The sequence below is a fragment of the Oryzias latipes genome, chromosome 16, assembly GCF_053564925.1.
Source record: "Oryzias latipes strain Hd-rR chromosome 16, Olatipes_Hd-rR_3.1".
In the NCBI taxonomy this organism is placed as follows: Eukaryota; Metazoa; Chordata; class Actinopteri; order Beloniformes; family Adrianichthyidae; genus Oryzias; species Oryzias latipes.
The window spans coordinates 10,786,607-10,812,678 of record NC_136252.1 but is presented as its reverse complement, the minus strand read 5'-3'; the positions used below and the strand labels follow the sequence as shown (position 1 = coordinate 10,812,678).

At 40.0% G+C, this 26,072-nt stretch overlaps 1 protein-coding gene across 15 annotated transcripts in view; it reads left to right on the top strand.

Moving 5' to 3' along the window:
• Nucleotides 1-26,072, top strand: part of adgrb1a (adhesion G protein-coupled receptor B1a) — a 186,660-nt gene that overhangs the window by 29,345 nt on the left and 131,243 nt on the right. For all 15 annotated transcript variants that reach the window (XM_078933302.1, XM_023963830.2, XM_078933301.1 and 12 more), the window contains exon 2: nt 21,303-22,209. In XM_078933302.1, coding sequence (XP_078789428.1) covers nt 21,480-22,209 — 730 coding nt within the window. In that variant the 5' untranslated portion in view covers nt 21,303-21,479. The remainder of the gene's footprint in view (nt 1-21,302; nt 22,210-26,072) is intronic.

The window sequence follows — 26,072 nt, the reverse complement described above, 5'->3', positions numbered from 1 at the left end:
GTTATTTTGGCCTGGGTTCACCCTGAAGCCTTTGCTTCACTTTTAGTTCGTATTGATTGTTTGTTAATTTGTAAATACATTTGATATATTTTGTTTGGAGACATTCGTTTTGGTGTGTGTTAATTTAACTTTGGTTGCCAAACCTTTACTTTTTTATGTTATGCCCCCTCGTCGCCCCTAGACACACAAGGGGGCGTAACATAATTGGGGGCTCGTCCGGGATCTTTGAAACCAATTGAGTTTGCACAGTTTGTGGTTTGTTCTGTATGAGTTTTGTTCGGATTCAGTTGAGTTGACGGGTGCGTGTCCTGCGGGGCGCGCACCCCGAGTTGATGGGCCCAATTATGTTACGCCCCCTTGTGTGTCTAGGGGCGACGAGGGGGCATAACAAGCTCTTTCTTCTACACAATGGAACCATGAAGCAGCTGCATTGTTGCAGCCGCTGCATATACCAAGAGGACCTAGTTGCAGACAACATGGCGGCTTGACATCATTAGCTGGAACGGAAGACCAGGACTTTTCAATACTCTTTCAAAATACTCTTCTTTTCGTTCCAAAAACACAAATTTAACTAGCGACTCTAATAGTTGCGTGTCTTTTTCAGCTTTAAGCGTTAAAACGTTTACACTGGAGATGCCTCTGTCAAAGCCTGCTTTGTTCTGACCGTAACTCCTTACACAATCAACGTGATTCAGCTGATCAGCAAAGAAAAGCATATTTTTCCGGCAGTAGGCAACACTTACACCGCGGATTTTCACCGATATGCATATCAAGTGTTGCATATCAGCACAAAGCTGTGTTTCTCCACGACAGAATATGCTGATTCACTTTGATCGCGTTAAGGGTTGAAAAATGACGGTTGTGAAGGAATGTAAACACTGAAGATAAAGCTCCAGTGTAACAGTGACACAAATCTGAAAACTTTTATTAGTATCCTTTTTGAAAGGAATAAAACAATGATTGTTTTTTTGCCCCGTTTTAAGCTCATGTTGTACACTGAACCATTTATTCACTATAAAAAGTTGTAATGAAAGGTGCTAGAATTTTGAAATCTTGCAGAATTTCCGCTTTTGGCTAATGATGTCTGGGCGCGATATTGTCTGCAACCAGTCCCCTTTGCATTTACCCACCTGACAAGCTAAAGGCCCGTACACACCGGGACGAATATTCGCCAGCGTTTTTCAACACGTTTTTTGTGTTCACACCCAGGTGATTTTCGCTGACGATGAGCCGAGCGAACATGCAATTTCATTCCCTGACATTAGATGGCGCTTAATGTAAAAAAAAGAAATACTCCTTTACACAAGGTGGCGCTGAGCAACTTCACGCTTCTTAAAGTCGCTTTTCACTCAGAAGAAGAGAGCAAGTATTTACGTGCTTGTCAGAATCATACAAAGAAAACATGAATATTTCCAGCACCAGTAGCTCTGCTCCAGTTCCAGCGATGAAAAAATTATTGTTCTGTTGAATGATGAAAGACGCCGGAAAAGACGCCGATTTTGGGTACATCCCATAGTTACGAGAAGAGAAGAACGTGGGGAGTCTTATGGACTGGTACAAGAGCTGAAAATGTATTATGAGCGTTTTCGGGGATATTTTAGAATGTCCGTCATTATTTCTTTGCGGCAGTGTAGATGCTACTTGGCGTATATCTTCTTCGCTGGTATGTGTGCTCAGCAAGACAGTTTTGTGTTTGAGCGCCCCCAAGTTGTGTTTTAATGTAACTTCAGAAGCTCTAGACACGTGTGCAAAAGCGCCATTGTCATTGGTCGTATATTTTTTGACGCGGTGCGTCAAACCAAAAAAACGAACCCGAGGCGTTTTTTAAAAAGTGACGCTTTCACGCGTGGCGTTTTTTCGCGTCGGTGTGCACACTCACATTGGTGCCCTTTGTTTGGTCACGAGGCGTTATACGTCGGCGAATATCGCGCGCAAAATTCGTCCCGGTGTGAACGGGCCTTAAGGCTCTGTCCTTACCCCACTTGTTAACGAGACCCCAAGCCACCAAGGATGCAAACAAGCAAAACTCCACAAATGATTCTGTTGATGCACCATTTTTCTATAGTTTCAATTCCCCAAACCCCTCTATGTAATCTGCTGGTCACACACAAAAAATACAGCTAATGATGGAGAGGTGAAGAAAATGTGGATGGAGTTATATGAGATGAATCTGGAAAGTTGGGAATACCATTGCTTTTTTGTGGAGAACTTTAAGACAGTTTGGATTGTATATTGACACTAAATCTAAAATTGATTGGAATTTAGTTTTTGAGGGTCTATAGTTTTTCTTTTTAACATTCTATAGATTGCATCAAATGTGTTGTCGAGCTGGGGTGGTGAGAGAAGTGAAAACAGTCAGTGGGTTGTTCTCTTTCAGGTTTAATCCCCTTCCTTTGTGCTAACACATAGCTTTTTTTGATTAGCTCATTTTCATCTAAATGCAATCTAGCCTGATTTGATTTGCTATCCAGTGCCATTGCCTTTCATATTAATGGGATTACATTGTAGAACAAAGCAGCCATTACGCAGAGACTTATGGCTCTAGTGGAGAAAGGGACATCACATTGCCATCAGTAACATCCCTGCTGAGAGATATGGGCGTTAGGAGCGGGAGATAACACGCATCATGACTCTGATCTTACTCTGCCCCCACTCCTGGCTGTGGGCAGCACACGGCTGCATGACTGGATGGAGTGAGAATGCAAGAGCCAAGAATGGTTTTTTCCCTTTCTGCCCACTAATTTGTTTGTAAAACTGCTCGGGCTGTTTGCTCTGTATGCAGCAGATCCGTTGGCTGGGTTTACAGTCACTGCGAAAGCCACGTTTTGTTTACCTCTGGATTTATCTGAACCCGGTCATTGGCTGTCATTGGTAGAGTAATTGCTCACTGAATTTCCAGTTCTTTCTTTCTTTGCTTGAAGACAGAGCAGCAGTCTTTACAGTTAACCTCATAACAGACTGGTCCCGTAGCACTAATGGGCCTTTAGTAGCTCAAGTGTTACAGTGCTGTAAACAACACTGACGTCTCTTTGCTGTCTGCACCCTGCTCTGTTGGCTTTGACTGATGCAGTCTGACAACATCACAATTTTTTTTGGTCCAAGTGCGGCTCAGGGAAGAGAGCATCATCTGTCTGTCCATCCAACAGCTTGTCCGCACAAATGGACCAAAGAACAGTCAACAAACACCGCAACTCTTAATAAAACGGGAAATACCTTTCTTAACGGCTCACAGTCAGTAACTTTAGCTGTCACTCTGCCACTAAAGTTTAGGATTTTAAGATTTTAATTTTCTTAATTTTTTTGAACTTTTCAATAAATCATGTATTAATAATAATGTCTTTATATTTGCATAAAGCTGTCACAATTAACCGCATTACATCATTGGTTAACTCACAAATAAATTCCAAATAGTTATATTTTTAGCTGCTTCAGTAATTGTAAAAGTCCTTCTCAGGTTTTGAGTTTTCATCCATCCATCCATCCATCCATCCATCCATCCATCTATCCATCCATCGTCCTCTGTAGGGGCAGCAGTCTCAGCAAAGATGCCTGTACTTAATACTAAAACAAAAAAACAAAGAAACCTGAATCTAAATATTCTGAAAACCGTACATGTTCAAGATGGTAATTGACAGCAGCATTACTTAGTAAAATGAACACAATGTAGACCATTGACTGTATCAGAGAACTGGACACAGCTGACTGTGATGTCACTTATAGAGAAGGTCTTACCTCCAGCTCAGCAGAATGAAGCCAATTCAGTTGCCAATTTTCTGCAAACAGGTGCTGCTTTTGGAGCCAGATTTTTCTATGGCAACTAGTGTCACCAACCAGAAATCAGCTTGTTGAAGTCCACAACTTTTCACTGAAATGGCTCAATAGAATCTGTCAGTCAAATGTTTGAGGTGGGGGCCAACAGGCAACACGTGCTTTTACGGAGTCATCTGATAGGTCAGTTTATTACTTCAATAACTTGCAATACAGAAAAAAATATAATGAAAAAAGAGAAAAAGATCCTAAAAAACGTATCAGATGCAGAATGGTTCTTCTGACCAATTGAATGAGTAACTCCCTGGAAGAAATGAAATTCCATTCAATAGATACTTCAGAAAACCGAATAAAATGTTGACCTTTATAATTAAATGTACAAAATGAGTAGTTACTACATTACCCAGCACTGTCTGTTCTTAAGATCCCTTTATAATGCTGTTGTGGCAAAAAGATGTAAGTTTTGGTTCTAGATAATTCATAGTGACCCCCTAAATGTTCCAACATTTAGCGATAGCCTAATGTAACAGAATCAATGATTGATCTTTGCTCAATACCACACATCCTGGACTGCTCTGGGATGACTGAACATTTAATGCTGCCGTCAGTCTGGATCATTTGATGGAAAAGACGAGCAGACTTAAGCATGGAGACAACAACCAGAGCTGGAGACAAACATTGAAACATGATCAGACTGACTTCATGTCTGTGAGCCGGACTGCAGGAAAACATTTTTACTTATATTTTTCTGTCTTTGATGTGTTTGACTGCGCAGGTATGAACACAAATGCTAGAAGAGACTTGAGTCCATTGTTTCATGTTTTAAAAATGGAACTAATAAAAATGTTATGAGCCTCGGTGACCTAAAAAATCTAGAGGAAAGCTAGATTAAAGATATTTTCGGTTCTGTTTTCTTTTATACAAAGCTCTCCTGTAGCTGTTGGGTTTAACATGAGATCAATGTGGAAAAAAATGCTGGGCATTACAGAACGCTTGAGTAAATGGATTAAAAATCCCAGAAAGTTTTTTTCTTTTTTTTTTTTCAGAATGCAGACCAAACTCAGGTGTCATGTTGACTTGTGGGTCCTCATAGATAAATAACAATACCAAATAAAGCAGAAAAGTTGTGGAACAAGTGAACCTTGGTTGAATAACAAATTCCGAGTGAATTGTGTAGCTGTAGAAGCACAATCATCATCAGGGACTGTCCTGGGTCCTACAGGAGTGGTGCCTCTTTACATCAAAAGATGTCCCTGTCTCCTCAATTGTCTTTTGTGTGGGATATACAACTGTCCAATCAGAAATCTTACATTCATTTTAAATTCTGTGTGAATGTCAGTACCTGATGAACTGGTACCATAACAACGGTCTTTCTGGGTCAGAGTTGAACAGTTTTATGACAACATGCCTGATCCATTGTTCTTATTTAGGCTCGTAACTTCTGGTAATGTGAGCCTGGTGTAGAAATTAAAATCTCAACTCATTAAACACGTCTACATTTTCATTGTAATGACATACAGGAATGTATTTATTGCAAGTATATTGCAGTATGTCTCAGGGTCAACAGAAGGGGAACCTGTTTATGGAGCCCAGAGTCATTTAATAAATAACCTTAAAAAGTAATTGAAAAAAAAATCTAATACAAGAATACTAATCTTAAATGTGACAAAACAACAAGAAAACCGAACTGGTGGCAAAATTCCTCTCAAATATTAGCACAGTGGGGCGTGTTTACACCGACTAGCACCATTGCCTCACAGTAAGGAGGTCATGCTTTACATCTCTGCTCTTTTTACCTGCAGTTTGCATGTTCGCCCTGTGAGTCTTCTTCCTTCCAGTGTCTTCCATAAGGTGAATAAAAGACTCTAAATGGCCCCTTTAGATCAAGAGGCTGTTGTTGTATGTCATCAAGTGATAAAATGCCAAACTATTCTTTACACTAGGGCTGCACGAGGAAATCTCGCAATTTGCAATATTAGTGATCAGTATTGCGATGATGATATAACTTAGGATACATAAAAAATTAGAAAAACAACCAAAAACAACATTTCCATTTTACCGCAACAGTTTGATTGAAATAAGAGTCAATACAACTTAGACTCCAAATTACCCTCGTCTCCATAGTAGACATGCATCTAACATAAAAGGGGTCCATCCGATTGGTCAATGACGTAAAGGGGTCCATCTGATTCATCAAATGCATAAAGGGATTTATTTGATTGGTTAAATACTTAAAGCTGCCATTAAATGGTCGTAGCACATTTAAGGTTAACATTTATCGCAATTTTCGCTGACTTTTGCGATATGCATATTGCACAGCTTGATATTGCAATTACGATAAATTTGAGATTTATTGTGCAGGTCTACTTTACACTAATCGATCAGAGCTGAGAAGCTTCAGGAAATCCCCTTACCCTAATCAGGATAAAGTGGGAATAGATGGATTGCGCTTAGAGGAGGTGCTTTTTGAGACATATCAAAATTGACATATTTTGCAAAACTGCAATGGAAACACTTTTTTTCAATTAAATGAGTCACATCACCAACAAATGGATGGCAATGTGCTTCTTGGTAGGAACTCGCTGCCTGGGACACTGCACAGCGGGCGCCACACAGCATCACACAGCTCATCAAAAGTTTAGCGTGTCATGTGGAATTGTTGGATCCACAGCTCCTCTGTAAAATCACCAGCCACTATTTCCCAAAATGGCTTCATCTGTAATCGCTTCTAGGTGTAAGGAGCTCGCCGCTCCACGGCCTGAAGAAGACGCCGACGTCTCCTTTGATAGATTATAATGAGTGCTAGTGCCGTGGCAGAAATTTAAAAGCATCTCTTGGAAATCAAAGTACTGTTGACGTCGGCGGCCATGGGCGGCTGTGGTGCAGCGGTATGGCAAGCGACCCCGATCAGAAAATTGTAGATTCGATCCCCGCCTTGCCCGTCCAGGTATTGAAGTGTCCTTGGGCAAGACACTGAACCCCACCTTGCCTCTGGTGGAAAATTGGCGCCAACAGAGCTGCCAACAGCGTTTGAATGTGTGTTTTAATGGGTGAATGGGACTGTGACTGTAAAGCACTTTGGGCTTTCGAGGAAGGTAGAATAGCACTAAATAAGTATGCGCCATTTACCATTACCACATTCGTTGCCATGTTTTTGAATGACTTATTGTTTGAGGTGGTTTGTGTTTTAAAGGAATCAGTGTAATTGTGAAATAGTGAGTTTTTCAAAATTTCCAGAATTTTGATAAAGTTTTGCACATTTGTGTGATGGAAACGCTGCTTGTGATAGAGGAAAATGTTGTCATCCCATAGCACTAACATAGCAATACCCCCTCTCCCTCTGGACACCTGATTGGGTGAAGAGTATTGAAACTCTGATTGGAAATCAGAACTATAACAGATGCAAGCAACATGCACCACTGGCAGCATGGGACCCTCCCCCCATCTCCCCCCTAAGACTTACAGCTTAAACGTTGTGACCTGATGACTTGAACATTCAACATCTCACTTTGTCTTATTTAGTGATGCCATTGAGCCCCCCAGTCCCGCTAAGTCTGTCACAAAATCAATGTTTGATGTCTTAGTCCATGACAAAGTAATTGTTCACCTCTGCTGGTCTACATTTAAAAGGAAAGGGGAGGATTGATTCATTGGTTTGCTGACCTTGTGCTAGAGTGCTAAAATCATGTCCTGTAAAGACTTTCTAAGATTGATGGATAATCACAGACACACGCACACAAACACATATAAATATATCAGTGTGTGTGTGTGTGTGTGTGTGTGTGTGTGTGTGTGTGTGTGTGTGTGTGTGTGTGTATGTGTATATCTGAAAATATGTCATATTGTAAGCTCATCAAGAGAATGCCAAAAGTGTGCAAAGCAGTAATCAAATCTAAAGGTGGCTAGAATATGACATATTTTTCAGTTGTTTCACGCTTTTTTGTTATGTATATAATTCCACATTTGTTAATTCATAGTTTTGATGCCTTCAGTGTGACTCTACAATTTTCATAGTCATGAAAACAAAGAAAACTCTTTGAATGAGAAGGTGTGTGCAAACTTTTGGTCTGTACTTTATGTCAATATATAAAGTCCAAGACAGCATCACACTGATGAATCACAACTTCAATCCATAACTTGTAATAGTACTATGTTGTTGGATGTATGGACCAACGTATTGAGATCATGTTGCAGGCTGAGACAGTGTTCCCAGAAACTGCAATGCTGCATTACGGAGCGACCTCTAGAAACTTTAAGATACAATAAGACCTGATGGTTGGCCAAACACTGAAACACGAACGCCCATCTGACTCCAGTCTTGGTGGCTGGTTTTGGGTTTTGCTCTGGGAGGACCCCCTCGATCTGCTTCTCCTCTTTCCTCTTGTCTCGGGGGTCCTTGCTGCCACTACTTTCTCACCTTCTGTTAGGGGTGGGATAAGCTTGCATTCCTCATCTTTTGTTTAACTCTTCACATTCCATGACATCATCGTCCACAGTAGAACACGGACACTCGCCTGAGCTCAGGTGTCCGCCCGCCTTTGTACAACGGTGGCGCAGTGCTCTTGCCTCACAGCCAGAAGTCTCCCGGTTCAAGAACACCAATGGGGGAACTTTCTGTGCAGGTTTTCTCCAGGAACTCCAGCTTTCTTCCACTGTCCAAAATAATCAATGTCAAAGGATAATTGGATACTGTAAATTGTCCGTAGTTGTTAATGTGAGTGTGCATGGGTGTGTAATTGTGACCCTGCAACACACTGGCAACCTGTCCACAATTTTCCTTGCCTTGCCAGGATAGGCTCCAGCACTCTTGTGACCCCAAAAGGGACAAAATGGTTAAGAAGATGCATAAATGAAAAATAAATTACAGTTATGTGAGTTTATGTGTATGTGTTGATATGCATGAAAGTTTTTGCACTAGTAGTACTGTAGCATTTGAGTGTGGTAGAAAGTGTTTTTGGACTATCAAAGTAATAATGATAAACCTCGAACAACTCGTTGCATCCTTTTGTTTGTAATCTTACCCCCTCAATGTGTTTCTTTAATCATTCTCCAACTACTTTACCCAATTTTTCTTTTCTTGTACCATGTCCCCCTATCTCTAATATCCCACTGTCCCTCTTTCAGTTTTTCCATCCAGTCCAAAAAAAAACAACAACAATACAATGGTAAAATGTTGCGGCACCAAACTGCTTTTCTTCACGTCAGAATCCGTTGGAATTACAACAGAGTTACGATAGTTCAAAGACTGTATGTTATTTCCTGTCTGCCGGAGACAGCTCTGGGCTTTAACATTTAAACAGTGTTTTAATCACCTCCAAAAAATGAAAAGAAAGAGAAACGTCTCTCTTTCCTGGGTTCCTGTAACCCATCTTCATCCCTGTAGAACTATTCCCGTCTAGTGTTTGACCAGGTCGGGTCAACGATGTTTTAATCTGAGAAATAAAAGATGAAATAGATCGTTATCTGAAGGATGAGAGCTAACTGTTAATGCTAGTTATTAAACTGGTGGACTAACTGCTACTTTCAGTGACATTGTGGGCATCATCGCTGATAAATCTATTATTCAAATAAGAGTTAAATAGATTGAACACAGTCAGGCAAACCCTTTCCACATCTGCTGACAGCTGGAGGAAATCACAGTGTTTTTCTGTTTGAGTAAATTGCAGTGATAAACTATTAATTGGTTAGCCTATTTTTTGAACGATAGGTTGTTTAATACAGTGTCATGGGCTGGTCGGCGAAGAGCCAGAAAAGAGTCGAAAAGTCTAATGATTTCATAACAACAACCTCGCCAGAGGAACAAAAGCGAAGTCAGGGAAGCCATCTGAACTGAAAATCACAGAGTGAGCATACAAAACAAACCAACACCGAGTACAGAAAGCAGTCAAGTTAATAAATAAGAAGCGAGCTAAATCAGCGAAGTGCAGACAGCTGTGCAGAGATCTACAGGGATCAGGTGAGGGTTTAGATCAGATGGGAGGAGCCACAGTCAGACAAGGTGAAACACCAACAAAACCCAAACAAACATGTAGAACCTAACATAAACAAGACACAGTAAGTCAAACTTTTGGGAGAAATGTATTTAAAAAAGGAACAAGATTGGCAAATCATAATAATGAAGAGATAACATCAATAGTCTGAATATTTGCACACTTCACACGTAACCGTATTTAACTTCATGAAACATTGGAGGAATCTAGTGAATTAGCACAAAATATGAACAATTATTCAGACAACCATATAGCATAAAGAACATGCTAACGGGTCAATCACTTTAAATCACAAAATCCATTAAATTCATCATATGTGTTGCTTTGACTCCGCCAAGCCCACTGTCAGACTGATCAGTGCCTCTTCTTCTGCAATGCTGTCAGTAGCAAATACTGAGACACGCCTACAGTGCCCTCTGGCGGTTGTTTAAATAACAACAACACATTTTTAGTAAGTTGCAGAGGGCTAGGGTGTACATCCCTCAAAAGTAAAAACTGTGACTGTTTGTTGTAAAAACTGTGAGAAACTTTACAGCTGTGTAAACATTTGTAGCAGATGGGGCGGGGATGTTACAATTACTATTACAATTTGCTGGTCACAAAGGCAAAGACATAGGCAAATATTGGAGCAGAAAATACAAATGAAAACTCTTTTGTTTTTGTTACTGTTGGCAAAGTGTGGGTTTGGCTTGCTCTCCCTGGGACAACACAGGACTGCTAATCATTTAAAATGCAAATTCACAACATCTTCATCCTGCAGATTTATTTCTTGGACAGAAGTACATTAAAGAAAGCATCCTGGCCTGTCTCCTCTGCGTTTAGTACATCGGGTTTTTAATGGCATAAGTGCAACTGATCACAAGTCAAACTGTAGCTTTATGGCAACCAGAGCAGCATTTCACCTACTCTGTAATGTGAAGTCAAAACTGTCACTACAAACTCATTTTTTTTTTTATGAATCGATCAACTTAGTGCTTTTTTCTATTGTGTGAGGCCCGTTTTGGCGAGCTTGTTTTGTTTTTGCATTAAAAGATTTTTGTAACAATCTTTTAAATATTCAAATAAGTATTATTGTTTTTAATTTAGTATTTTGTCTGGCAGAAAGGTCTGCATGGGCAGTGGTAAAGTGGTAACAGTGCTAATCAGAACATTTTTAAGTAGCTGTGTGTTTTTGTATTTCTTTGTTGATTATTCCAAACTCGGAAAAAGTTTAGAAGGAGTCTATTTTGTACAAGCAGCTTTTGTTTGTGTTGTTTTGGGTTCTTTTATTGGCTAAATGTTGTGCCAAAGCTCAACTGATTGGATTGTTTTATTTTTTTAGCTCTTTTTTCCATGATGTCTGCACCATTGAGTGATTAGAACAGTGTTTTTCAACCAGTGTGCCGCGGCACACTAGTGTGCCGTGGGAGATGGTCAAGTGTGCCTTGGGAAATTGCCCTCATTAACTGAAAAATTAAACATTTCCCATCTCCAGGATTTCAGCTCTCTGTTCATCCAAACAGGCCCTGATAAAACACTGAGGAGTTAGGAATATAAAAGATCGTAAAATACTTTTTCTTTGCGTTTATTTTATTTTATTAAAGACATTTTGATAAGAATGACGTACCGCGATTCAGCTGCAACTCCGGCTGTATTTTGGAAAAGTCCCGTCCTTTTAACTGTCTCCACCAATCATTCTTGGGGAGCTTAATCACATGTCATCAGTCTGACCAATCAGAAGTGGTTAAAGTCTTTACTTCCTTGTCCCGATTTAGCTCGTAAAGTCGCTCAGTTCTAACAAAAATACCAGCTAAAGCTCGTCTTTAGCGGTGTAGCCTTCCACAGAATCTGGTATCAGACCGTGGAACAAGTGAACAAAACAAGGAAGCTCAGAGACGCGATCTCCGCCGGCCGTTTAATGCACTACATCTCCCATGATGCATTGGGTTGTGAGAGTGACAGCGCTCAAGGAGATCTGTTGCTAAACGTCTTGAAATCAACGAACACACATCAAACTGTTTTTACATCTTCTAACTTAACTTTTATTACATCTTTTAGAAAAAAACAGCTGCAGTTTCAAGCTTTTTCTGCCACAATTATCTCAAAAATGCATGTGAGATTGTGGAGGGGCTGTAGATCAATACAGACTATGAGTTTCTCCGTTTTTTTTTTTTTTTTAAATTTTTGGATCCTGGTGTGCCGCGGGATTTTTTTTAAGGTTAAAGTGTGCCGTGGCTCAGAAAAGGTTGAAAAACACTGGATTAGAACACCTCAGACGGTCTTGCAGCTGCCCCAGATGAGCAGACATCTACAATTATTTTGTTAATTCCAGTTATGGATTCGGTGTCCCGATGCCGCACCCCCCAGCTGTTAATTGCAAAATTACTGATAATTCGACTTGAATGGAGTAGTTTTTAGAAAATTCTGTGATAATTTTCCCTTTGGTTTATGCTTGCAGATAGGGGTGTGACTATAACCGCATCACCGCATCAATGCATCAATGCAGGTTTTTTTTGTGAAAGTTTTTTTTTTTCAAGTTTGGCATAAGGTGCGTGATTTGAACAATAATAAACACATTCATTTTTGCTGATTATTTTCTTTTTCTGCTAATTCTGTGTTCGGACTTCAAGGGCTAATGGGGGAAACCTTTAATTACTGTTCTCCTTCACTCCATAACACCAAACATGAACGCGCACTGTTAGAGTGCGATAAATATCACAACATGTTTTGTTTGGGAACTATTTTGTGCAGCGCAACGTTACGTGTCTGTATAAACAAAGGCGGAGCCTCCTGCCCAGCCACCAATTGTGCAAATCCTCCCACTTAAAAAGTTGGAGGAGGCCTGTAATTTTCCTCATAGGTAAACCTCAACTATGAGAGACAAAATGAGAAAAAAAATCCAGAAAATTATATTGTCTCACTTTAAAAAATGTCTTTAGCAAAATATGGTGGTAAATAAGTATTTGGTCAATAACAAAAGTTCAACTTAGTAGTTTTTGTATGCCCTTTGTTGGCAATGACAGCAGTCAAACGCTTTCTTTAAGTCTTCACAATGTTTTCCCAAACAGTTGCTGGTATTTCGGTCCATTCCTCCATGCAGATCTCCTCTAGAGCAGTGATGTTTTGGAGTTGTCGCTGGGCAACACAGACTTTCAACTCCCTCCAAACATTATCTATGGGATTGAGATCTGGAGACTGGCTAAGCCACTCCAGGATATTGAAATGCTCTTACAAGCCACCCCTTTGTTACCCGGGCAGTGTGTTTAGGAAGGTTGTCATGCTGAAAGACCCAGCCTTGTTTCATCTTCAAAGCCCTTTGTGATGGAGGAAGCTTTTACTCAAAATCTGACGACACATGGCTCCATTCATTCTTTCCTCTAGACAGATCAATTGTCCTTGTCTCTTTACTGAAAAACAGCCCCAAAGCATGATGTTTCCTCCCCCATGCTTTACAGTAGTTTTGGTGATCTTTGGATGCGACTCAGCATTCTTTCTTCTCCAATCACGACGAGTGGAGTTCTTACCAAAAAGTTCTATTTGGTTTCATCTAACCATAGGACATTCTCCCAATCCTCTTCTGGATCATCCAAATGTTCTCTAGCAAACTTTAGACAGGCCTGCACATGTACTTGCTTTAGTAGGGGGACATGTCTGGCACTGCAGGGTTTGAGTCCCTGGTGGCATAGTGTGTTACTGATGGTAGCCCTTGTTACTTTGGTCCAGCTCTCTGCAGGTCATTCACTAGGTCCTCACGCCTGGTTCTGGGATTTTTGCTCGCTGTTGAGCACTTGGGATCATTTTGAAACCACTGGGTAAGATCTTGCAGGGAGCCCCAGATGGAGGGAGATTATGAGTGGTGTTATATGTCTTCCATTTCCTAATAATTGCTCCCACAGTTGATTTCTTCATACCAAGCTGCTTACTTATTGCAGATTCAGTCTTTCCAGTCTCCTGCAGGTCAACAATTTGGTTTCTGGTGTCCTTAGACAGCTCTTTGGTCTTGGACATAGTGGAGTTTGGAGTGTGACTGTTTGAGGTTGTGGACAGGTGTCTTTTATGTAAATAACCTGTGCAAACAGGAGCCATCAATGGAGGTAAACCAGTGAAGGACAGAATATCCTCTTACAGAAGAAGTTACAGGTCTGTGAGAACCAGAAATCTTGCTTGCTTGTTGGTGACCAAATACTTATTATCTACCATAATTTACAAATAAGTTCTTTTAAGCTCTGCGACAGACTGGCGAAATGTCCAGGGTGTCCCCCGCCTTGCCCACAAGTGGCCGGGATAGACTCCAGCAGCCCCGTGACCCCGAAAGGGATAAAACGGCAGAAGATGAATGAATGAATGAATGAATGAATGAATGAATGAATGAATGAATGAATGAATGAATGAATGAATGAATGAATGAATGAATGAATGAATAAAGTTCTTTAAAATCCAACAATGTAATTTTTTGGGGATTTTTTTTCTCATTTTGTGTCTCATAGTTGAAGTATCTGAGGAAAATTACAGACCTCCCTCATCTTTTTAAGTGGGAGAACTTTCACAATCGAGGTAGACTAAACACTTTTTTGCCCCACTGTATAAAAGGATGACCAAAACAGTTACAGATGAAATTTAAAAGCATCATTTGAACCCTAAAAATGTCCACATTTTAGATGTTGAAACAGCAGAAAATACATAACATTTTTCTCAGCAAATATTTAAAATACTTTAAATAATTTATGAATATTAAAATAGAACAATTAACACGATGAATACTTTTTATTTTCCATTTTCTAAACCCACTCAATCCCTCTTGAAGTCATGGAGTTTTTGGAGCGTATCCCAACTACTGCTGGGTGATGGCGTGGTACACGCTGTATGGGCTGCACACATCACATAACTTCATAACATGCACACTCACATCTAGAGACAATTTAGCGTATTTTTGGACTGTGGGAGGAAGCTGGAGTGGCTGGAGAAAACCCACACATGCAGAAGGAGAACACGCAAACTCCGCACAAGAAGAATCCAGCTGGGATTCGAACCCTCTCTGTGAGGCAGGAGTGCAAACCATTCCCCCTCTGTGCAGCCCCAATGTCTTATTTCTTAGTTTAGGTAATAGTAATGGTTAGTATGAGTAGTTATAGTTGAAAGGAAGAATAAAAGGCTTTTGCTGCCCAGTTTTGAGTTTCTGCTGCAGCAGCAACATCTGACTTGTGGGAGGAAATCTGTTCATGTGAGGAATGGGGCTTGTCCCCCTAAAGTCACTGGATGACAGACATTCACAGGCCGGTGCAGCATCCAAAAACTGTTCAAGACAGTAGTCCTGCAAAAGAAGCAGTAAAATACACATACAAATCAAATCACCTCGGGCAAAACACAACAAACTTTGCCACATTTTGTATTTTCTCACACACAAAAAAAGAGTTTTCACCTATTTTAGCTATATCAATGATTTTCTAATATGCTGACATCATTCAAACATTGAAAGTTGGGCAATATTTGAGTTTTGTTCTCTTTATGAAAGATGGGATTCATAATCTGGAGTGAGAAATGTTTTTGTTTCAAAAACCCTGGGAAACCCAACAACCGTTTTTTTCAGGGCTTTTGATGTTAATTATTAAACAAACTTGGTTTTTGTTTGGTTATTTTGAAGCAGCAATTAACAGCCGCCAAAATATGTTCAATAAAGACACACAAAATAAATTGGGGGAAAAAATGACATTTAAACAAAAAAGAAAAAGCAAGGGCTAAATTTGACCCAGTGGGTTTTTCAGGTTTAAATACACAGTGTGGTTGGGCAACGCCCCTTCCTTTCAAGGTAATCATTTGCCTAAATTCAACTAACTGGGTGCAAATAATTTCCTGCACTTTTAGAAGTGACAGTTTTTGTATTCATTTAAGCCATTTTTGCTCTCTATTTTACTTTCAGTTTTCTATTCCGTTTAGTCCCTTTTGGGGTCTGGGGATGCTGGAGCCTATCCTGGCCACTTGTGGGCAAAAGGAGGGGATGGACAGGTTGCCAATCTGTTGCAGGGTAGAATGTCCACAATCACACACCCATTCACTCCTATGGAAAATTTAGAGTTATTAACCTATGAAGCATGTTTTTGGATGGTGGGAGGAAGCTGGAGATCCTGGAGAGAACCCATGCATGGGTGGAACAAACTCCACACAGAAAGGCCCCCATTGTTGTACTTTTCATGTCCCCCTGCTAGGACTTGAACTGGGGGCCTTCTTGCTGCGCTAACCACTGCACCACCGTGCAGCCCCTTTATTTTACTTTTTTTTTTTAATTACTTGGACCTTATTTGACTCATCATCCCACCGGAGGCGGAACTGAATAGATTTTTTTTTTCTCAAAATATAACACACTTCTGATTGTGACAGAAAACTTGGATACTAGGGCATCAAACAGCATCAACATCTGAGATGCATCAAACTTTCACCAGAAAACTTCCTGCTCCAACATAATGGAGAAAGTTCCTGAATCCTGTGTGAAAGTGTCTTTCCTTTCCTTAATAAAGGGCCTTTGACATTTTCCACAGTAAACACATTCATCAGCAGAGACAGATGATTATCAGTTTAATTTTGGAGCGCTGCAGGTTTACTTTTTGCAGTCTGCAGGGTGCAGCTGTAGGAGAGCAGCAGCTGTTGAGAGGGAAAAGACTGCAGACTTTTTCTCTCTGCTTGGTTCTGTTTTCAACTTCGTTACCCAGCTCATTTTAGGAACTCATTCACGTTTTGGACACAGAAATGGGATACTTCAAGGCAGGTTCATTTTTTATTTTTTTGGAAGGATTTATTTAATGTATGGTAAACACTACCTTTTATTTTCTGTTATTTTCTGTTCTAGTAAAACATTTAGGGATGAAAATATGTATTTTATATAGTACACATTAATAAGCTATTTCATACATCATTGTTAGTAATTAAAAAGTTTAAGCAACAAAAAAAACTCAAGGATCCATTTGGTTCTTTTAAAACTGAAGGGTCCTAGAAAAAACTGACCCCTAACTTTAACCCCTTAACCCCTACACTACTCCAAAAATAATGATGATGTTTGTTAAGATATCCTTGACAAGAGAGTGGATTTTTGCTGTTTTAGATGTTCAGGTAAAATCAATTAAAACGTTGATTTAAATTGTGTGGGACGATTCCAAGATCAGAGAGTTTTGTTGAGTCTTCTGCATGTTAATGGGATCAAATGTGAGGCATAACCCATAATTTAATAAAAACCTCTGACAATAAAATATCACCCTTCACAGCTATGTGGGTTAGGGCCATAAAGGAAACACATAAAATGCCTCCGTTTCCATTTTTATTTTGACAAATACTTAAGACTTTAGGAATCAATCAAAAGTATGAGTCGCAGCAGCAAACTGACTGCACCATATTCACAGAACTGCTTTGCATTTGGCATTTTCAGAAAATGCTATATCTGGCAAAAACCCAACAGATACTGTACAGCAAAGAACACCATTCTCACTGTGAAACGTGGTGGTGGCAGCATCATGCTGTAGGGATGCTATTCAGCAGTTAGTACTAGAAAAATGGTCAGAGGTGAGGAAAAGATGGTAAATACATGTGGTGGTCTCAAACAGATCCCATAACAGTCTGTGTGATCTGAGGCTAGGACGGCGGTTCACCTTCCAGCAGGACAGAGACCTCAAACACACACAAGTAAATCAACACTTGAGTGGTTTACAGGGTCTATATCATGCTTTTCTTAAGCCTTTCAGAGTAAACTAAATCCATATATATTATAATATTTCACCTTTGGCACATAAAAGGAAAAAAAGAGAATAATTGAGTCATTTTCGCAACTCATTTTCCTAACAGGAAGTAAGACGCCAAATGTGGGTGAATGGATCAAAAAAATGCTTTGGGGTTGTTTTTTTGTAAGGAATTAACATAATACTCTTAAAAACGAAAAAAAAATGGTTTTGCATGATATAGGATATTTAAATTCTAGTAATTTAACCAGAAGACCTGTCATCTTAGCATCTGGACAATCTTTACCATTTGCTACAACTTAAATAGCAAAAATGTTTTTGGTGATTCTATAACTCACAAGCTTCTTTTAAAAATATCTATATTCAATTTTCAGTCACTCACTTTAGCTTCACGTCTGACAGCAAAGTGTTACACTCTCTAACTGAATGGCCTACACCACGATTTACCTACAAAACTGTCTATAACTGAAATGTAATGCTGAACCTCAAAGAAGTAAACATACAGATATGTTTGCACACGTTTGGTCTTCATAGACGAGCAAATCTTTTTTTCTGGGAGATAGCAGTAAGGTCCATGTGCTGCACTGCTAATCAGTCAGCGATCTCTGAGCTGCTGATGTGAAAAGTGATGCTGAATGTGACTCTATCATTTTCTCATCAATGCTTCCCTTGTCTCTCCCTGAAACATCTTTATGAGGGGGACCGTAGCTTCCTAGTGATTGAGCCATTGATGGGACTGGCTCACAGAGCCAGCCTGTTGGGTGTGTTCTCGCTGATTCCTGCTCCCCGGCTGCTGGCTAATGCAGCCCCTTTGTTCTTATGATTGCTTGCTGTTTCAGCCAGGAGCTTAAATGAATAAGAAACTCTGAGCCTCTGCGATCTGCATTTCTGTACAGACCACAGAGGCTGCTGTTATAGTCAAGACAGAGCATTCTTAGATTATTAACAGCAATGAATAAAATACACAACAACACATGTAGTGTCAAGCAGATGGTAAAAGCAACCATTTTTTCATCAAGATTTAGACACCCTTCATGCTTGTATTTATGAGCTTATCATTAAAAGTGATTCAGCCTTTAAGTGATCCATTAAAGCAAAATTATTTAACTGGTTATTTGAAGGGATGGGGGGCTGCAGGAGAGGAGGGGCAGCACAACAAACCAAAAAACAAAACAAGGACTAATTTTAAAAGGCCATTAGCAAACGATTCCACTCAGCAAACAGATTTGAGAATTATACGGAGTCATATGTAAGTCATTTACTCTCCCAGTCCAAATAAATACATAAAGTAATGATGAAATGAAAAAAAAAAAGATTTTTTGAATTCTTGAGGCTAAGCACCTTCTGTTTGTGAACGAGCTTGCTAGATAAAATCAGAAAGTACTTGTTTGAAAAAAGCACATATTCCGTTCGTCCATGCATTTTCTTTGGGTGGGGGCAGCAGTCTATGCAAAGACGCCAGACCTCCCTCCCCACAGACACCTTTTCCAGTTTTGGCCCACAGTGCCCCCATGTCAGCAAAGGGACGTAGATCCTCCAGAATGTCCTGACTCTTCCTTTGGGTCTCCATATCCAGAGTGAGGTGTTCAGGAAGCATCCAGAGGAGATGTTGCATCTGTCAATACATCCTGTTCAAACATTCTCTTCATTGTGAACAGATACTCAACTCTCCCACTCAGACGGTTCATTCTCCATCCACCCACAGAGGGAAAGCCACCTTTTGACAACCATGACCTCTGGTTTCTCATTCCAGCTGCTTCACACTCGACTGCAAACCAGCCCATTCAGTGCATGGTGAAGGTCCTGAGTTGAGGAAGCCAACAGAGCTTCTACAAAAACAGATAATTCTGGGGTCCCCAAACCAGACTCCCTTCACCTCCTGGCTGGACCTCAAAGTTCTGCCTGTAAAAAGGATGAACAGAACTGGTGACAAAGAGCACGCATGCAACATGTGCAACACACAACATTTACAAGCTTGAAAATAAAGTTTAAACTTTAAACCTGTTCATGTGTTCAAAACTTTAATCGGTGTACATTTCTCATCATACTGTATTTAGAGGAAAATAACTCTGCCTACTTCTCCAGTAAATGCTACATTTCCTAGAAAGTCAAAATGAATCTTTTAAAATGTAAGCTTTTGTAGAAACCAAATGTTTTTTGTGTCGGAGGAGCTCTTACTTAAACCTGAGACTTTAGAAAGTGAGGTACGGTACCGATGGAGGAAATGCCAGAGATCTCAGGCTATAGACGGCACAATCACACCAAAGGTGTTGGTGTCATGTAAACTCCTCTCTTCACTAAGTATAACAAAGAATGAGCCATTTAATGTGCTTTTTATGAGTCCACAAAATTCATATAATGGAGTAATCAGATATGTGCACATAAAATGTACAGATGTAAAACAAAATATATCTTATAAAAGTGGAAACATGAAATATCGGCTTTTAGGGGAAAAATCTGCACGTGATTAACTTCTCTTAATAAATGAATGACATCAAATTATTCTGACTAAATGGTATTTCATAAATCGGATAAACCAAAGACATCAGCTGATTGTAAACAGGCTTAATCAGCTTGCAAAGGAGAAAAAATGTAATCATCTCAATGTAGCAGACCAATTTAACGTACTGTATACATACATTTGAAAGGTAAAACAAAGTCCTAGTAAGCCCACTGATTGTGGCTTGTGGTAAAGCCATTTACTATTTTTTTTATTATAGTTATTCATTTTATTTATCTACATAATATTTATTAATTCCTCACTATGAAAATATTGGAAAAAGCAAATGTGGCGGAATGTGTTATGATCTCTATTGGTGGTCAGGTGGTATCTGTTTATAAAATGACGGATTGCTTTGCTGCTCAACAACAGATTCACCACACCCCACATTTGGCTTGGCCATTACAATAGTAAGAACATTGGAGCATTACTTTTCCTGTAGTATAATCTCTGAGTTGTTGCTGTTTTCATTACATAACCGCTAAAGTGACAGTTGGTGTAACTTATATAAACATGTAAAGTTATCAACTGTTCATTTAACATGACTTCAGGGACGTTTGCCTTTTTTGGCGTACACTCGGTCAAATCTCTTTAAAGATTGTAGTCAATGCACACAGAGGCAGCTCTCACCAGCGCACAGCTCTGAACGGGGCATGTATCAAATCTAAGCAGGGTAGATAGTATATGACAAAGGTCACAGAGACAGAGGGACGAAAAGTTCTATCATTTCAGTGGGTATTTTTCAGTCTCTCACTACTGTGTGCCTCCATGCTAGCATTCAGTTGCTTGTTGTAACCACAGTCCTGAAGCACTGCTTCTAAAAGCCGTGTCTCACAGTCGCTACCTGTATTTTGCACATTTTCCCCATATGAAATTTTGGTCTTTCATTATACATGCGTGATATACATAATTCAGATGTCTGTCAAGGGTTTTGGTTGTCTTTATATGATATAATTATATCTCTGATATATTTTAATATTGAGCTTTTTAAAATTTTGGGTCAGTTGAGAACTGTGGTAGTTTGTGTGGTTTATGCACAATTATAACATAAATCTTACAGAATTGTGCATGATTTTTGCGACTTCATAAGCGTAGCTTTCTAACGGAAAAAAAATGACTGTTCTGACTGATGACATATTTGATCAGACAGGAAGAGCGCACTTGTTTCTCAGCTGGAGACCAATTTAAACTTACATAATGAAACAAAAGTTGCTACTCGGGCTGCTCTGAGTTTAATGCACAAAGAACCGTAGCTGTAAATGTCTGTCAGTAAACAAAATTGATGTTTTATTGTTGGGTCAGACACAACATCTAACTCTCAACTTGTCCTTTTGTATTTCACAGGTTCCTTTTCATCTTGAGGTTGACACACAGCTGTGGGCCTGCTGCTGGATCCCAGGACAAGCACCGTTCCCCCATTCCCTTTGTCCTCATCCTCTGTCTCCCTCTTTTTATTGAACTTGAGGAGAGCAGAAAGTTGACTCATTCAAAGAGCTGTCATCTCTTTTTTAACATTAAGTCATGGCAAACATATTTTTCCTTCCTGGCCAAGCAAGGTGGCCTTTTCCAGTGCTGCTTTTGTACTTTGTTCCTCTTCTTCCAATGAGGAGTTGGGGTCAGGTTGTACCCTCTACTTTAGATTTTGATTCCTGCTCCACTTTAGTCCAGAACCGGTTCTTTGGGTATTTTTTATCTTCATCTGTGTTTCCCACTGTGCCTTGTTCTTGGACCCTGCAGAACCCAGATCGACGGCGCTACACCATCTTCATCAAGTTGACCAAGCCTACTAATGACTGTGTGCCCTCACAACTGCGCACATTCCAGTATGATTCCTTACTGGAGACCACACAAAGCTACCTTGGCATGGAAAGCTTTGATGAAGTGGTGGGTCTGTGTGATGCCTCTGTCCCAGTGGCCTTCCTTGAAGCCGGAAAACAGTTTCTGCAGATCAGGAAGGGACCTCCTCGGGCTGGCACGCCGACTCCTCGCACCAGTGGGGATTTCAAAACTGAGTACCTTGTAGTTGGCAAACGCAATCCAAGTATGGCAGCCTGTCAGATGCTCTGCCAGTGGTTAGAAGACTGCCTGGCCTCCAGCACATCTAACAGGCCTTGTGGCATCATGCAGACCCCTTGTTTGTGCTGGGAGCCCCCACCACAGCTCAGCCAGGCTGACAACTGTTATCACAACGGGCTTTATCTGGAAAACTGCTTACCCAGCATCAAAGACAGTGGAAAGGTTGATCAAAGTGGTGAGTACAGATTTAACTTTTTAAATGAACTTACTTTGTGGAGGATAAACTGCAGTATTTCAACAACAAAGTTAAGCTTTCTAACAGGTAAAACAGATGTTTGCATGTAAGACATTAAATATAAATGTTGTGATGTTCCTTTCTGATTTTAAGGGGCATCGGTTTTGGTCAAAAAAATGGATTTAATTCGTAAGAAATGAACAAATGTCTGCAGAATTGGTTGAAAGGCGATAAAACTGTTGGGCTGTTGGAAGCTGGAAGAGAGAAAGAAAGAAGCAAACGGAGGTTTAAAGTTTCTTCTGATGGAACTGAGCTCTGTGACCTTGTAATGTCGGCAGCAGATTCAGTCTCTTAGTAGTCTAGGAAGTGACACTTGATCGGCCCCAGGGAAGCTTTTGGGAACAGAGGAGAATCAAGAGCTGATATTGGATAGCTGTGGGGATACTCGTGATAGGAAGGGAGAGAGGAGAAGAGTAATGCAAATAGAGATAAAAGAAGAAGATGGATGGAGAGAAGGGCAGAAGCAAAATGGGTTGAGGGGCTTGTAGCTTGAAGTTTAATTGTCTATTACTTGATCCCAGCTCCCTTTCGTTTCCCTCAGTGGACAGGATGTGGTCTGACATCCTTTGACGGTCTATGGTTAGAAAATCTCTTGGCTTCCTTTTGTCTCTCTTGCCTCTCTATTATCTATTTCTCCCTCCTTCATCTGCTGGTGTCCAATGTTTAACACATGGTCTTATTATCTGTGTCCTCTTCCACTTCTTCCTTCCTTTGATCTGAGCCATCACCCTCACCTCGCTGACTTTCCCACCCCAGGCGGATAGTGGGCTGATACTGAGCCCGATGTGGGAAGCCAACTGAACAGAGAAAATGGTGTGGTTTGTATCTCCTGTGTTATCCTCCTCCAGTCTCCAAAGCAGCTAATATTCCCATGCCACCCTGGCCTTCCCTTCACTAGGTATTCCATTTATGCAATCCTGCTTATGGTTTACCAGCAGGGTGTGGGCTGTGCATGCCTTAAGGTGAGAAAGGAAGGAAAACATATTAAACATCCCTCTTTTGGTGCGTAGAGCAATGAAACAAAGACACTTTATGGCTTTTCTGTCTTGATGTGTCGCAGCCCACGTAGGCAGATCGTCTCCCAGCTGATAATCTCAGCTTCAAGTGAAAGAGTCACTATGAAGCCCCTTTATACGCTCACATGGCTTTTGAATATTTGGCAGGATGAGTGAATGAACGGATTAAGTTGGTTGGATGAAGACAAAGAGGCTGGGACGAGGAAATGGGTTCTGTGTGGAAATAGGTCGGAGACCCAAGCAGTTAAGTGGAGCCTTACAGTGGAGAAAGCACAGCACGAGATTGTTGTGAATGATGAATGAAGAAAAAACAACAGATACAGAGCAGAGAGAACGGCGAAGAACAATAAAGGAAGCGGACAAAAGGAAAGGCGTGACATGGTGTGAGGCAAAGCAGCCTTGATTAGGATAGATCAAGCAATACACAGCTAGGCCTATTTGGTTTCAGAACTATCAATAACCAAAGACTTTGTTGATTAGAGTCTGTCTCGTATGTTGTCCCACCTTCTGTCTCTAGCACATGCATGTTTTCATCATGGAGGTTCATTTCTTGCCAACGCTTAAGCTCTGCTATTTTGCAACAGAAGGGGTTTCAAAATAGCTGCATGTAGTTTACATATTTAGCAGTTGTACATAATAAATAGCAGCATTATGAGTAAATGCATTAAGAGATTTATTTCAATTTATCTATAAAGCACCAGCTTATAACTGAGGTTGTGGGAGAGCGCTACACAAAAAGCAGAAAACACCAGACAAATCTCTATTTACCATGATTGCTAAAATTCTATTGAGCCCAGATGCTTCCAACTAGACCCGATTATTGTTATTGTACAGTAATGAGGTGACCATGGAAGGGTTTTTGGAGGAATATCTGTAGTGAACAACCACAAGGGGACAGTGGAGAGGAAAACTCATGTAACTGTAACAATACGATAAGAGGAAAAAGCACAACAAACACAAAATCTGTGGAATATCTGTTAAACCAGTGGTTCCCCAACTTTATTAGGCCACAAACCGGCTTAAGGTCAGAAAAATATTTTCACGGACCGGCCTGTACATGGCTAAAAATTGCGTCTGATTTTCTTGTTAGCTTCCAGTTTCCAGAAAAATCCTTTTATTTTTTTACAATAAAATGGTCCTACATGAACTCTAGTTTAAAAACACAGTGTGCAAACATGTTGTAAAATAATTGAGATTCAATAAAACAGAGTTTCTTATCTATATAAGTTATTTCGGATTTGTGTCATTTTATTACTAAAACAACATAATTCAGGTCATATTATTCTTCAGGGAAAAAACCTTACTCATAGTTTATGTTATTATTTTAGTCAATTTTCCGGTGCTAAAATTTGTTAACTGTAGCCTAATGTAGCTTTGCGATAGGAAAGTTTTTCGGTGATACTATTCACAAATCAACAACTTTGTTTTATTACATCCTCTCTAAAATAACTGCAGGGGGTTTAAACTTTCTTTGTTCACTTGATTTTGAGTTGTAGCTATTAAAACGGATACAGATTATCCCAGAACCTTACCCTGAACCAGTAAAAGGGAAAGCTAAAATCCAGACGCCAACTTCCGCCATTTCTTACTTTCAAGGTGTGGTGAATATAAAAAAATACTGATGTCATCACAAAAACTGTTATTTTCTAATTGGAATAATAAAAGGGAAGCTACTGTGTTTGTTACTTTATTAGCAGCATCGCAACATTAGAATATCAGTTGCTCCACATCATACATAGCAGGTTTAATGTGTGGGATCAACTGTTGCTAAACTTTCCTGGTTTTGTATGTAAATGCTGACATTTTTCTTCTTCTGTTTCCTTCTGACTCTTTTCTGTCCAAAGACTTTTGTTTTTATAACTTTCGCTACTTTGGAGGTTTTGATGTTGCGATCAGAACTGGCACTATTAACCCTTGTGCTATCCAAGGCCCTTTAACATTGAGTGTGGGGTCATCTAGACCCACTAGACAGTGCGCTGAACCTTTTTCCTTCAATGATTTGTGATCTTCACTGGTGTCCATGGATTACATGAAATCTTTCCACCTTTATCCACCTTTCTCATGGTAGGGATAACACGTCAATGTAAGGGTGGGGTCATCTGGACCCTATAAGATAGCACGAGGGTTAAGAAGGTGATAAGTGGATTTGACACACTACACAGAGGAGAACGACTTGACATGAGTCAAGATAGAGTCATTGATGGATGTAGAGAAGAGAATCTGGTAGTTTTACTAAATAAAACAAAAAAACAGAAATAAAATAATTTGTTTTTTTTCTCTTTGGCCTAGTACCAAGTTACCCATGAACCAGTACCAGTCCGCATCCGGGGGGTTGGGGACCACTGTGTTAAAGGACAAAAGAAACGAATTAGTCATTGCAGGAGTTAGGAACCATGTAACCACTGAGCACAAAGTCACATACCATCTGTTTTAAGATAAACGAAAATGTGCAAAAGTGGGATAAACATAAAAAAAACACACTCACAACACCTTAAACAGTTTGAAAAGAGCAGAAAAGATAGAAATCAGTCATTGAAGCAGGAAGAGAAGAGAGACAAGATTACAACCACTAGAATATCTGATATAGGACAAAAAGATGTGATAGTAAATCCAACAACAATTCAGAAAAGCAACAAAACTATGTAGTTACTGCAGGAAGGCATACAGTCTCCTTACCTACAGGTGAGACACAGAACAGAGTACAGCCGGATTTTTTGTGTCTACTGAAAGACCTTTTTTCACTTCCTGCCAACCGGGAAAAGATTTGGATGTTATCACAATGAGTGT